This window comes from Aspergillus tubingensis (genome assembly GCF_013340325.1).
Source record: "Aspergillus tubingensis WU-2223L DNA, scaffold_6, whole genome shotgun sequence".
Taxonomy (NCBI): Eukaryota; Fungi; Ascomycota; class Eurotiomycetes; order Eurotiales; family Aspergillaceae; genus Aspergillus; species Aspergillus tubingensis.
Window position 1 is genome coordinate 3,082,757 of NW_023336280.1, and position 12,791 is coordinate 3,095,547.

At 51.6% G+C, this 12,791-nt stretch overlaps 5 protein-coding genes across 5 annotated transcripts; 4 read left to right on the forward strand and 1 right to left on the reverse strand.

Moving 5' to 3' along the window:
• Positions 1-340: 340 nt before the first annotated feature.
• On the forward strand, positions 341-1,267 carry AtWU_04781 (hemerythrin domain-containing protein; the record flags this gene model as incomplete). Its single annotated transcript, XM_035499892.1, has 3 exons — positions 341-421; positions 524-1,006; positions 1,076-1,267. The coding sequence occupies 3 exons, from the start codon at positions 341-343 to the stop codon at positions 1,265-1,267; spliced, it is 756 nt and encodes a 251-aa protein (XP_035355785.1).
• Positions 1,268-2,239: 972 nt separating this feature from the next.
• On the forward strand, positions 2,240-4,066 carry AtWU_04782 (cytochrome P450; the record flags this gene model as incomplete). The annotated part of the gene is made up of 5 exons (XM_035499893.1): positions 2,240-2,468; positions 2,537-2,733; positions 2,797-3,168; positions 3,234-3,364; positions 3,460-4,066. The coding sequence occupies 5 exons, from the start codon at positions 2,240-2,242 to the stop codon at positions 4,064-4,066; spliced, it is 1,536 nt and encodes a 511-aa protein (XP_035355786.1).
• Positions 4,067-4,580: 514 nt separating this feature from the next.
• Positions 4,581-5,093, forward strand: AtWU_04783 (HET domain-containing protein; the record flags this gene model as incomplete). The annotated part of the gene is made up of 1 exon (XM_035499894.1): positions 4,581-5,093. One exon carries the CDS (start codon positions 4,581-4,583, stop codon positions 5,091-5,093), a length of 513 nt encoding a protein of 170 aa, XP_035355787.1.
• A 920-nt stretch (positions 5,094-6,013) lies between these two features.
• Positions 6,014-6,544, forward strand: AtWU_04784 (HET-domain-containing protein; the record flags this gene model as incomplete). The annotated part of the gene is made up of 1 exon (XM_035499895.1): positions 6,014-6,544. The coding sequence occupies one exon, from the start codon at positions 6,014-6,016 to the stop codon at positions 6,542-6,544; it is 531 nt and encodes a 176-aa protein (XP_035355788.1).
• A 996-nt stretch (positions 6,545-7,540) lies between these two features.
• On the reverse strand, positions 7,541-12,691 carry AtWU_04785 (uncharacterized protein; the record flags this gene model as incomplete). Its single annotated transcript, XM_035499896.1, has 4 exons — positions 7,541-8,818; positions 8,879-9,913; positions 10,139-12,584; positions 12,648-12,691. 4 exons carry the CDS (start codon positions 12,689-12,691, stop codon positions 7,541-7,543), a joined length of 4,803 nt encoding a protein of 1,600 aa, XP_035355789.1.
• Between the last annotated feature and the right edge of the window lie 100 nt (positions 12,692-12,791).

Genomic DNA, 12,791 nt, shown 5'->3' on the forward strand with positions numbered 1-12,791 from the left:
AAGTGCTAGGCTGATTGTCTCTTTAGATCACTCGAACGGGCCATTCGAGTCTATGTTAGTTCATGATTGTTCTTTGTGAGGTGTCACACTATAATATTACATACGACACTACCTTTCGATTCCTTTCCAGATGATTGGTGCTCTCGGTTATTTGACCAGGTCAGAGCAACAGGAGTCGTCCTATTACTCAGACACTAAACTAGATGCATAAGGATCAGCTAGCTAGCCACCTCTAGACTCTCACCCCCAAATCTCTCTCTTTCTTCGACCCTCTCATCCTCTCGCAATATTTAACGGCTTTCATGTCAACGGCTGTCACTCACTAGCATATCGCTGAGCTATGGCTACTAGCACTACTTCCCGTCCGTGGGCCGATGGTCCTTGGCCGTTGATCGAAACACCATCCAAAACACAGGACATTGTGAGTAGGACCTCGGTCATGTCCGACTCAACCCTTCTATTTGGGTGCCATCTAGACGGGAAAAAAAGGGTAGAACCACAAAAGCAAAGTTAACAATAGCAGACCAAACATGAAGCTTTTTACATCGCCAACGAGATGGCATTCGCCCACAACGCCATGCTCCGAGGTTTAAACTCCCTCTATCTGCAAGCCGAGCAAATAATTGAGTCGCAAGACATCGCCGATTACCTAGTCTTCCTCCGCAGCTGGGCCGGATGGGTATCCCACCACCACACTCTGGAAGAAGAGCAAATGTTCCCTCAATTTGAAGGAGTGATGAAGAAGCCCAATTTTCTCGAAGGAAATGTTAACGAGCACCATACCTTCCAACCCATCCTGAAGCAGCTTCTCGCCTACGGGACGGAAACCAAGCCCGCTGACTACAAAGCCTCGACCGTGCGCAGCCTGATCGAGCAAATGGCGCCTAGTTTTCGCGAGCATCTGGCCAACGAAATCACCAGCCTCATGAGCATGGAGCCGTATGACGGGCCTGCTTTGCTCAAAGTATACAAAGATTGTGAGGCTGAGGCGGGTAAGCAGGATAAGGTGAGTCACTTCATCCACTTTATCTGGCAAGGAAGTACTTTGTTAACCAATAGCAAACAACACATTTAGAATGTTATCCCGCCCATGGTTCTCGGCCTCCGTGACATAACCTTCGAGGGTGGAAACCAGTGGCCCGCTATGCCACCCTTCTCCACTCACTTTGTTCATTATCTGTTCGCGCGGAAACATGCTGGTGCTTGGCGCTTTCTGCCATCGGATACTTGGGGTAACCCGCGTCCATTGGCATTTGGTAAACCTTAGATACTGAGGAGAGATTGCGGGGGAAGGGACGGAGTTCAGTGGTTCTTTTCATACAATGATCAGCGGGATCGGCAATCTCAGCCTGTCAATACGAGTCTTGGCTTTATGTATGGCCACGTAGATGATGAATGAAGACACTTGGAGCACTACTAGTGTCTGCTGTACGGACCATTAGATCATTTGTGTGTAGACTAAATGATATGTTGAGTGGTAGCAGCTGCGGGCCAAATAAGCGAGCTGCCATTGGTAAGTTGAGTGGGTGATATGATGGTTTTTATTAGCAATTTACTACTACTGTCTTCTTTAGACATTGGACTACCAGAAGGTAAACTTCTTCAGTTCTCGGTTAGACCATTAGGAGATAGTATGAAATATAATCAGCGGGGTTGAACTGAAGATAGTGATACATCTCAGAAGCCTCGTGCACCTGGCACGGCTAACGCTATGGGCACTAGACCCTGAACGGGGCTGTGGCTCGGAGAAGACCACAAGTATGTCTAAATATCCGGCTGGGCGAACCTAAATTGCGTTACAAGTTCAATATCAATCAGTAATTTTCGAAACTTCTAATACCGGACTTCCCTGCAGAAATTCTGCGGCAGTGCATAGAATATCTTGACAACCTACATTCAAAACGGCTGACACGAGAAGAGACCCTAATGTCCGCGTAGCCGTAAGCGATGGTGTTGAGCCACTATAATGACTGTGAGCCTTACTACTAGATATCCCTCCGGCTTGTGTAGTCATAGAAGGGAGAAGAGTCAGACGAGCGAGATGGCTGCTGGCAGATGCGGCTCCGATATGTCCGATTGTACCCTGCTAACCACATAGATCTAGTCATGTTCGTTAAGTACAGAAGGGCTGACGAGCCGTTTACTTTCACTCTTCTCTTTTACCACACGTATTGAGTATCCCCGCACCGATTCTTGGTCATACAGTGTGACAAAGACCCCCGTTCATACTGCAGTCAATATGACTGCCCTTACAGAGGGATTTCAGGCCCTGGTCCAACGGGACCTGACATGGACATTGATGCCAATTGTCGCCACGGTTATGATAGTTATCTGGATCATAAGATCGACACTGCACCTTAGGAAGATTCCTGGGCCCTGGTGGGCACCATACACTCGTCTATGGCTTTTCAGAGCGCTTTATTCGGAGCGATGCGCGGACATATATCTTCAGGTTAATCGGGAGTACGGTATGTTGAATCAGATCTAAGTTCACGAGACAGTAAGGCGACAAGGAAACTAAGCATTCAAGCTCCAGGTCCCCTCGTCCGCATAGGACCAAATCACCTGATCACAAATGACCCTCTGATCTTTCGAAAGGTACTTGGAGTGCGATCAAAGTACACTCGTGGGCCGTGGTTTGATGCCTTGCAACTGGATCCCCATAATGCAAATCTAATTACTGAGCGGCATCGGCAAAAGCATGATGCATTGAGAGCGAAGATGGCTCCTGGGGTTAGTTGCTCCTGCTCATGAGTATTCTTTTCAGATGTATATCCCCAAAGCTGACTCCCAAAGTACCAAGGCAAAGACATTCCACAGATGGAGCATGCCATCGACCAGAACCTCCTCACCTGGCTGGACTATATTCAGATACACGCCGTGACAACGCCAGACCGCCACGTTGCATTCGATATGGCGCGAAGCATACAATGGCTGCTATTTGACATGGTCTGCCACCTATGCCTTGGCCACCCCTTGGGCTTCATCGACCAACATGAAGACTGTTATGGATTTCAAAATGTCCTGGAAACCCGCCTACCCATCGTGGAGAAGTTTGCTATCTTTACGGAAGTAAACACCTGGATCAAGATGATCTCCCACATACCAATATTGCGTAGGGTGTTACCCTCGCCTCAGGATCGGGATGGCATTAGGGCAATTATGGGGGTAAGATACTACTTCAGCTCGCAGATTTTCTGGGTTAAGAATATCGCCCTGACATGTATCGATAGGTCGCTCAGAAAACAGTCAACGCCCGCATAGCGCAGGGCATTCCTCCGAAGCACAACGAGACGATGCTAGATTCATGGCTTCGCAATGGCGTCGACGGATCATTAGCAGTCACAGAAGTTACAATTGCCCTGTGTGTAAACCCCAAATATCCCCCTCCCAGTACAAATTTAGCCCAAATTCAATAAATGACTTACCAAGCATTAACTAACAAGTATTCCCAAATAGCTTCGCCGGGTCCGACACAACCGCAACCTCCATCCGTGCCCTCCTTCTGCACATCATCACCAACCCCCTAGTCTACAAACGCCTCACGGACGAAATCCGCAATGCAGTCACCACAACCCCTGTGATTACCGAGCGAGAAACCAAATCCCTCCCCTACCTCCAAGCCTGCATCCTCGAAGGCTTACGCATCTTCCCGCCCATCACAGCACTGCGCGAACGTGTAGTCCCACCCGGAGGCGATACCCTGAACGGAGTATACATCCCTGAAGGTACGAACATAGGGCTCAATCTCCCGGGTTTATTACGGAACGAGGTTTTTGGGCCCGATGTGGATGTGTTTCGTCCAGAGAGGTGGTTGGAGGCGACGCCCGAGCAGAGACAACGTATGGATCGGGTGCATGAGCTGATGTTCAATTGGGGGAGTACGAGGTGTTTGGGAATTCGGTTGGCAGTGATGATGATGGGTAAGGTGGTGGTCGAGGTGTTGCGGAGGTGGGATGTGGTGGCTTTGAGGCCACAGAGGCCGTGGAGGAGTAGGTGTCATGGGATCTTTTTGCAGAGGGATTTTAATGTTCGTGTTATGGATGTGGAGGGGACTGTGAGGTAGGGGGTGAAGGTGAGGCGGTAGAGTATGTGATATATATCCCATGGTAAGCTGTGCTTTGCGGTAGAGAGTCAGGTGAATTGGCATTGTCTAACTAGTACCGTTGTTTAAGAAGTCGGGGATGACAGATGATTCCACTCTTTCATAGTCCATACAGGTTGTGATAAATGTAGCTATCCCGTAGTTAAAACACGGTTTGTCTAATGTGTGATATGACATCATTTTAGAGTATCTAGATCTACGATGGGAAACGAGCAAAAGAAAGTAGGAAAAGATAGTATAAATGAATGAGAATATAACAGTATACAGACAAATCGAGAAGGAAGTGTGTTCCATGTATCACCCTTTGGCCTATAATAGTAGCCTTCAAGCTGTAGGAAGGTGGGTCCAGACACGTCAGGGTTCATTTAGTGCCTAAGAACACAATGGATGCAATGTGCCGCGTCTCCCCTTCAGCTCACTTCTTTTCCTCCCCGCAATAACTGACGCCAATATAGGTCAATACTTGGTCTCAACTATGTCACAATCCCAGGAATTGTATCATAAGCTGGACACTACTTTGAAACAAATCCGCCTCGTTACCATCGAACCTGGTAAATGGAGAGATGACATCCAATGCACCCTCCGAGAAACCTCGCTAGCCGATTCGGAACCCTATGAGACGCTCTCGTATGTCTGGGGAGACCACACGAATACGAAGATTATTACTGTGAATGGAAGGAATTTCAAAGCTACGGCAAACCTCGAATCAGCCCTCCGTCATCTACGCCGGGACACTCCACGGACTATGTGGATTGATGCTATATGCATCAACCAGCGGGACCTGGGAGAGCGTGCTTCGCAAGTGAGCATGATGCGTGATATCTACCAAGGAAGTAATACGACAGTTATATGGCTTGGTGACGGCGACGAACGTGCCGAGTCATCATTTGATCTCGCTCGACGGTTTTATGATCAAAGTCACGGTGATGGGGTGTCTTCTCAAGGGATTTTGATGCTCATGAAAGAATTGACAAACACCGAATATTGACGTCAGAGCCTGAAATTCCTGGTCACAGACATATTGAGACGACCATGGTGGACCAGAGCATGGGTGCTTCAAGAGGCCGCGGTATCTGCGGAACTACTAGTAGCATGCGGAACTCATGAAATTACATGGTCACCCCTGTGTTGGCTTGCCGATATTGTGTTCACTGGCACGTACTCTTCCAACTTTCTGGGCAGAATCTCCACTAGAGGGCTTGAAGAAGTGCTCAAGATACAGAGAATGAGGGAAGCGACCAAGGAAGGCCATATAATAACCCTTACGCAACTCTTTGCTTGGAATAGACGGCAGCGGTCAACAGATCCAAAAGACAAGATATTCAGCCTACTCGGCTTGGCCATTGACTACTTGCCGGGTTGCATTATACGTCCCGACTACTCCTCATACAACACGCTACTGGTTGTGTGTCTTTGCCTTGTAGAGCAGTCTATCAGGAGTGATCGCCTGGATGTTATATCCTTATGCCAAGGTAGCGAGAAACCCCAGTGGCCATCTTGGGTTCCTGATTGGGATGTTTACACAAGCGAAAAGGCAAAGACTGCGAGCCCCCTGGTTCGCTTGTTCGCAGGTGGAGAACAACTAAATGCAAAGACCTTTTGGTGTAGTCTTTCATCCGACTATGATGCATCCTGCTGCCGGTTGCCCAAATTCGAATTTCATCTCCATCCAGTGGCACTAACCGTTCTGGGCATCTCTGTTGGTACCATTGATAGCCTGGCAGCAACATACCAACCCGAGGAGCACGAGCAATGGGCGTCATCAAAACCTGATCCGTGGGTGGCGCTCTTGACGTCCTATTTTGAGGGTCCAACCCAAATTCCGGAACTCTCAAGCTGGAGATATGCAGCTCACATTCTTGGGATTCCATGCCGATGAAAACACTGGAGGAGAAGAGCTTTGTTACAATGTCAATAAAGGTGATGAAGAAGGCAAGGGAGTCGGGAGATGGTTGTGGCTACGCCAGCGGGGGCTCGTTGGCGGATGCATACCTTCGAACACTGATGGCAGATACAGTAGGCATTGGCCAAAGGCGAACAGATTTTCTGCAGCCCCTTTATCTTGATGAATTCGTGTTTAGCAACTCTGCACCAAGTGATGAAGATCTCGAAGACGATAGTGGCTATGTCCTGGGCAAGTCTTTCATAGAGACATACTGCACTTACGCATCATTATTTGACAGCGCTATTACCCGGGCAACCTCATATCGTCGAATGATGATCTCTTCAAAAGGGTACATAGGTCTTGTACCAGCGAAGGCTCAAGAAGGAGATCACATTTGTGTTCTCCGTGGCTGCTCCGTTCCGGTAATCCTGCGCAAAAAGGGCGAACATTATGTATTAATTGGTGAGAGTTATGTGCATGGTATCATGGACGGAGAGGCTTTCTCGCAGAAGTGGGATCCGCCTTTGGTGGAAGACGCATTTACTCTAGTTTGAAGACCTTCTATTTCAAAATCTAGAGCAGTGTCTATATATTGAAGTTCATATGTTCCTGGATTTATAAAAAAGTGGTCTTTGTAAAATAACTGGTATTTTGGGACTTCAACATTCTTGGTATAGAATTCCTCACGTTAGGAGTTAGCTAATGTGCTTCCTGGTGGTATAGCAGCAGAATTATTACTTGGTGATCTTGAGACCGTCTTTATACAGTATGAAGTGATTATTAGAAAGGTGGCAAGACCAGCCACTAATAAAGATCAGTGGATAAAGACACTACGAAATTTGGAAAACTCGAATGGGGTACTGAGAAACGGAGCCAGGTTGCGGCTGAAGAGTAGAAGTCGGTTATCTTGGTTGTCACTATTAGGTGGGTATGGTTGAGGGCATCCCGGTGCCTTCATCACATTCCGTGATTGATGCATCTACCCATCGTCAGCGTATATGTGCCCATGAATACAAGTCTCTGGCATGGGTCGAAATCAGGTTCAAGTTCTACCTCGCTTAATTCCTCAAGCAGGTCATTATGCAGTGTGAATGTACCAATGTATCAAAGTGGCCTTGAGTCTGATATCGGCGTTTTGTTTGTTGATCGATAGTCAGTACATGTCCGGTTTGGTGCCAGATATGCATATTATCTGTAAGTATAAGATACACGAACTATAGGAAAAGATGGCTTGCCCCTTGATCACCGGGAGTTTATGATATGCGTAGCAAGCTGATGCTATGGCTGTCCGTGCTTGTGATGTTGTTCATCCTTGACTAAATGATCCAGCGGGCCACGAGCGAAATACTATAAATTACTAGGTATGCTGACTATCTGATCAAGAATAGGCATGGGAAAACGTGGGTATCTCCATCAATATCACAAAAGGTCACCACTATTAGTGTACTCCCCTCCTAGCTGCACTTGCACTGTACAGATCAAACGAAAAGGAGAACGATGAGACAAAAAGCACAGCAACAAATACATAAGATCAATTACTACATCCCAAACTATACCCCCGATTCATATCCCATATATCCGACCGGCCTCCACTCCTGTCCCGGATATGCCGTACTTGACATGACAATTTCGGGTTCGCTGGAAGCATCACTGGCATTATCGTGATCATCTCCCCCGTCCGCTGAGGGGACGGGGAGCTCAACGGGAGTGGAGACAAGGGCCCGGGGTGGGGCGGGGCGGTGGGGATGGCTGTTTAGATTTGAGTTTGTCTGTGTACTGGGTGTGGGGCCATTGGATACTGTGCGGGCTCCGGATTCTGTTTCTATTGTGGTGAGGGAGGGATTCGAGTCTGCCGTTGGAGTATTGATGCGTTGGGGTTCTCGGCATAAGCTTGCGGTCTTGACCTCTGTCTCCGGGTTTGGTGTAGGGGACGGGGATGGAGAGACGCGTGATTGAACGTCGGAGAATGAGACTTGCGCTGTCGTAGACGAGTTGTCGAGAGGTGGAAGCTCGGATGGGGACACGATTGAAGGAGATGCGACTGATTCTGGAATTGTGGATAGGGGAGAGTGTGAAACTCCGAATGACGTCTCTCGTGTTGGCTCTGGTTTCCGCATGTGAGGTTGATCGATGGTAGTGGCAGCGATGGCAGATTCGAGTACATTGCTGGCCTCCCTCCGTGCTCTGTCTCTCTCTTCGACCGTCACCTCATTCTCATCATGCTCCTCAGAATCATTACCCAGTCCGGACAGACTCAACTTCCATGGCAACTCTTGATCGCCCACTCGGCTGGTCCGCGGCTTGCGTGCGAACCGCCCCAGCTCAATCGCCGGGTCAGTCGCGTCGGTATTTGGTAGAGTCGTCTCCTCCGGTCGAGGCGCGCTTTCTTTGGGACTGCGAGATCGGAGGTGCAGTTCCTGCACGTACGTGCGGGAGGTGGTTCGACCGCGCTCGGGAGAACCATTGGTGGGAGTGTGGCTTGGTTCATATACAGTTTTGTTGCTATACAAGTAGTCGTCTGAAATGGATGAAGTGTTAGGAAGAGTAGGGGTGGAAGCATGCGGGACGAAGATGGCTTGGTTCTGGGCCTGGCGAAAGGAATCTGGGGTGGGGATGCGGGGAAGACTCGGCGGCAGATGGGAAAGACTGTCGCCGGCATTGGGGAGGGCGTGATCGAGGGAATAGAAGCGGGTATGGCTGGATGTGTGGTTTATTGGACGCGATGGGGAGGCCGTCGTGGAGCGCTGGATGGGGGTTTCAGGTCTGGAAGCTTGGTTGGATTGCCTTGATTTGGGTCGGTGGGGACGAAGGTTGGTGCGGAAGAGGCCCTGGATCACGTTCAGTTAACCGTCAAAACTTTCATCCACTCAATAAAGACAGCGACATACTGTCAATCGATCCAGAAGCGGCGGCTTCTGGTCCGACGATGGGCTGCTGGGACCCAAGGAGATGCGACGAATGTCCCGGATTTTGTCGCCGTATTTCATCTTCAGTGCGGCCAGGCGCGCGTGCGGGGTGGAATCCTGCGATCGGGAATTCGCTCCTGAGGTCGCATTCCGACTCGACGGTCGGCTCGGTCTCAGCGACGACATGCTGCTTACTCGCAAGTGACCCGAAGGTGGATGACGACCGTTGAGCGGACGCAGCAAAGACCGATCATTGCCGGTCGCATCCATCTCCGTGTCGGGGTGGTGGCCGACGATGGAGGGCAGAGAGAGACTGGACGAGGCAAGAGGCGCTGCGAGGGCGACAGCCGTAAGTTCAGCCGATTCACTTCCCGAGCGAGCGAGGCACTCACCGTTAAGCGCCAGGGCGAAGGGAGGATCAGCAACCGCATCCTGAGTGCCCAATGACGAGATTGATGGTTGGACTGACCCCCGCCGAGGTTGAACAAAGGCTGCAGGGGGCAACGCAGCATCGCCTCCAACACTGGCTTGGTCGCTATCGCTCACGCCATCCAATTGGCCCGAGACGCTTTGTCCGGCCTGACCGGGCTGACCAGGGGTCGCCAGTGGCGCGTCATTGAGGGCTAGTTGGATCCGGCTAGTCCCGCTGTCATCGAGTCTCTCCTGTTGCTGTTCGTGCGCATCTTTAGCCACGCTCTTTCGAGGATCACTGGCGGGTGCCGGTTTGCGAGACGGGAAAGATTCCCGGGCTACAGCTCCCAAGTGAATGGATGCCCTACGGCGATCCTCGCCAATGGCTACTGCGTTGCTATCAGAACCGGGTACTTCCTTCCGCTTCACCCCCCAGCTCAGCCGATGATGTCCGGCCGGTCGAAAAGCGCCGGCGACCGGGAGACTTCCAAAGTGGACGCTATGGCGCTGGTGGCTGGGCCTTGTTCCTGCAGGATCCAGGTCGGCTGCTTGCTGGAGCTCCGACAGGGGCACCGGTCGACGATAGCCGCGCGAGGACTGAAATCCCTACATATCCCCGCATTAGAGGCGATAAGACGCAGCAAAATAAACCCGAAAAGGAGGAGTGAAGACATCATTCATGTCACATTCTGAGGCACTGAGATCTGACCAATTACAGCGTGGTATCAAGCAACATAATGACACAGGCAAGAAACAAAAAAAGAACAGGCCGAGCGTGCCGCTCCCTGGCCAGACCGCCCATCATTATCAGTAAAGAGATTAAGAATCTACCTTGTCGTTCCCTCCGCCCTTCAACTTACTCCGGCTGCGAGCAAAGAATCCTTTTGCGGCCTCGCCTGCGCGCCCTCCCAAAACCCCTGCCGTATGCAGCAACTCTTTGCCGCGTTGCTCTACTTGCTGTTTGTTCATCATTGCCCCCAATGGCGCCGAGGGTCGTCGCGCGTGCCCCGAGCCGGATGGAGATAGATCAGCTTTACCAAGGGCAGCCAATTTCGGGAACTTGCCTCGAGAGACGGGCGCCTTGGCACCGGTGGTCGTCAGTTTCGTGCTCTTCTCAACCACATCATTGTGTTCGGGGTGTGTCTGCACTGTGACAGAAATCCATTGGTTAAGACCCGTATCAATGGTCCCAAACTTCGCTCGGGTGTCGTTGAAAGCCCGAACGCGTTCCTCCGACGTCTTCATCGCCAAGATTTCCCGGAAACCAAGCAGTGTCGGCTCGACAGTCGCTGGGGTCGTGAACATGACTCGCGACGACCGCCGGTCAGAGCCTGTCTGGGGACCCTCGTCTGCATGAGAGTTGGGAATGACTTCTGCATTGTAGACTTCAGGCAGGTATTGCCCATCGGAGATGATGCTTCGATCGTCCGGTACGGGAGGCACGATAGTTAGCTTCGGCTTCTCCGTAGACGGCGGCTCCTTGGCTTCACGTTCCTCAACGACGGGCTCAGGATTGGGGGCTATCTCTGTCAGCTGGGCGCCATCCTCGGTGGGTGGGAATTGCCCAGGCATGGGCACGGGCGGGGATTGTACACCGGTCTCGGGGGCAGGCTCCCCAGATGACGAGGATTCCCACGAAAATCGTCTGGTCAGCTTCGGCTTTGAGGATGGAGCGGAAGTTGTTGGGGCAGCAATGAGAGGAGTTGGCTGTGCGGGCGTATCCTGCAGGGCAACTGAGGGACTGTCGTAGTCAGGAAGTTGCTCACCCTCGCGAGAAGTGGGTAAGGCCTCCTTCGTCCAATAACGCTCGTATTCATCCAGCATGTGACTGCTGTCCTGCTGCGGTGCTTCCAGCTGGCGCTCCTCTTCATGGTCTGGATCTTCCGACGGGGTATTTTCCCGGCTCAAAGAACGAATGATTTCCTTCCGCAGCCGGTCGCTCTCTGTGTCCTGGGGCGAGTTGTCTGTACTGAAGGATGGAATGATGACTGGGACACCATCCCCCGTGGTAATCGTAGGCTCAGGGGGAGGATGGCTGCCACCAACGCTAAGCGGTGCGGGCAGACCCTCGTCAGGCTGTGGTAGTTGCACCGTTGCTTTTTGCGGGCTTGCGATGATGTTTTGGGGTGAGTCTGGCGTGTTTGAGGACATTTCCCCTACCGCAGACGGCGCAGTTCCTTCGACGCTAGCAATAACCGGTGTTCTAGACGGGCTATTGTTCGGGCTAGGAAGGCTCAAATCTCGACGGTGGCCAGGCTTGAACACCATGTTTCCCGGTTCTTCTTTGGGTGTCGAGATGGTTTCGGGTTCTTCTACAATCGTAGGAGTCTTGGTCTCACTCGGGTTGTGCTGGGGTATAATTGGGCTAATCACCGAGGTGCTATCGCTGTTAGAGCGAGCAATGCTGTCCACCGTGGTGCTCGGGGTCTCGGGCACATCGAAAGCCTGGTGAACAACCGACCGGAATCCCAAAGAAGGATTGTGCTGTAGTTTATGTTCCTGACCTTCCGACTCCGGATCTACCTGGGCGTTGGAACGGGGTCCGAGTGAGAGATCAGGGTTAAATCCAGAAAGACGTTTCATATCTGGCAGCTGGATGATGGGAGGCTGATTTGTAGATGCGTCAGCAGGGTGGGAGCCGTGGGGCGTGCTTCCAGCATCTGACGGCCTCTCAGTACTGTCCTGGGCCGGGTGGAGTATGTGATCGCCGGGAGATGCCGCTCGCTGTTGTTCGTGAGAGGTCGACGCAGTATCCTGAGACACTGGCGCTCCAGGTGGCGCCGCACCCGACGGGTTGTCAACAAAATATCCGGCCTCAGATGCCTGTTGTCTTGCAGCACTTTCTGCCCTCATCCGCTTGTAGATCTCGGCTGGCCGCACTATTGGGACAGTCCGGTTGTTGTTAGGAGCGGCCGCCATGCGGTCTGCAGAGAGGCTACGATGCGCTCCAGCACCAGCTGCGTCCAGTGTTGCCACCTGGTCCATGGATCTCGACCGATCTACTGAAGGTAGGGGTGGACGAGACACGTCTCTCGTGAACATGCTAGGGATATCTCCGGTGCTTTGGTTCATGCTGGGAGGCTGCGGGACAGGCGGAGTCTCATCCTCATCGTCATACTCGCCGTACTCATCGTCCCCCCAATCATTCCCATCGTATGAGTACTTTTTGGCCTCAACCCAACGTTTCGTTTTCGCCCGGTTCACATTCGGCTTAAAGGATAGCGGGGTGCCGCCGCGTGGATAAGGAGAGCTCGGGCTATCGGAGGTGGTTGAGGAGCTAGATCCAGGGCAGCGTTAGTTATGTGCGGGGACCTGCAAGCAAGATATACGCATGGCCTACAGTTTGTGAAGCTCCGGCTCGTAAGGCTGGAACTGGCGTGCCATTGCTGACTAGTCTGAGCGTGTCAACCCGATCATGAACATTAATAGAATAGTCGGTGTAAGTGCCCGATCGGCATATCACATGCCAAAGACCTGGGTTGAG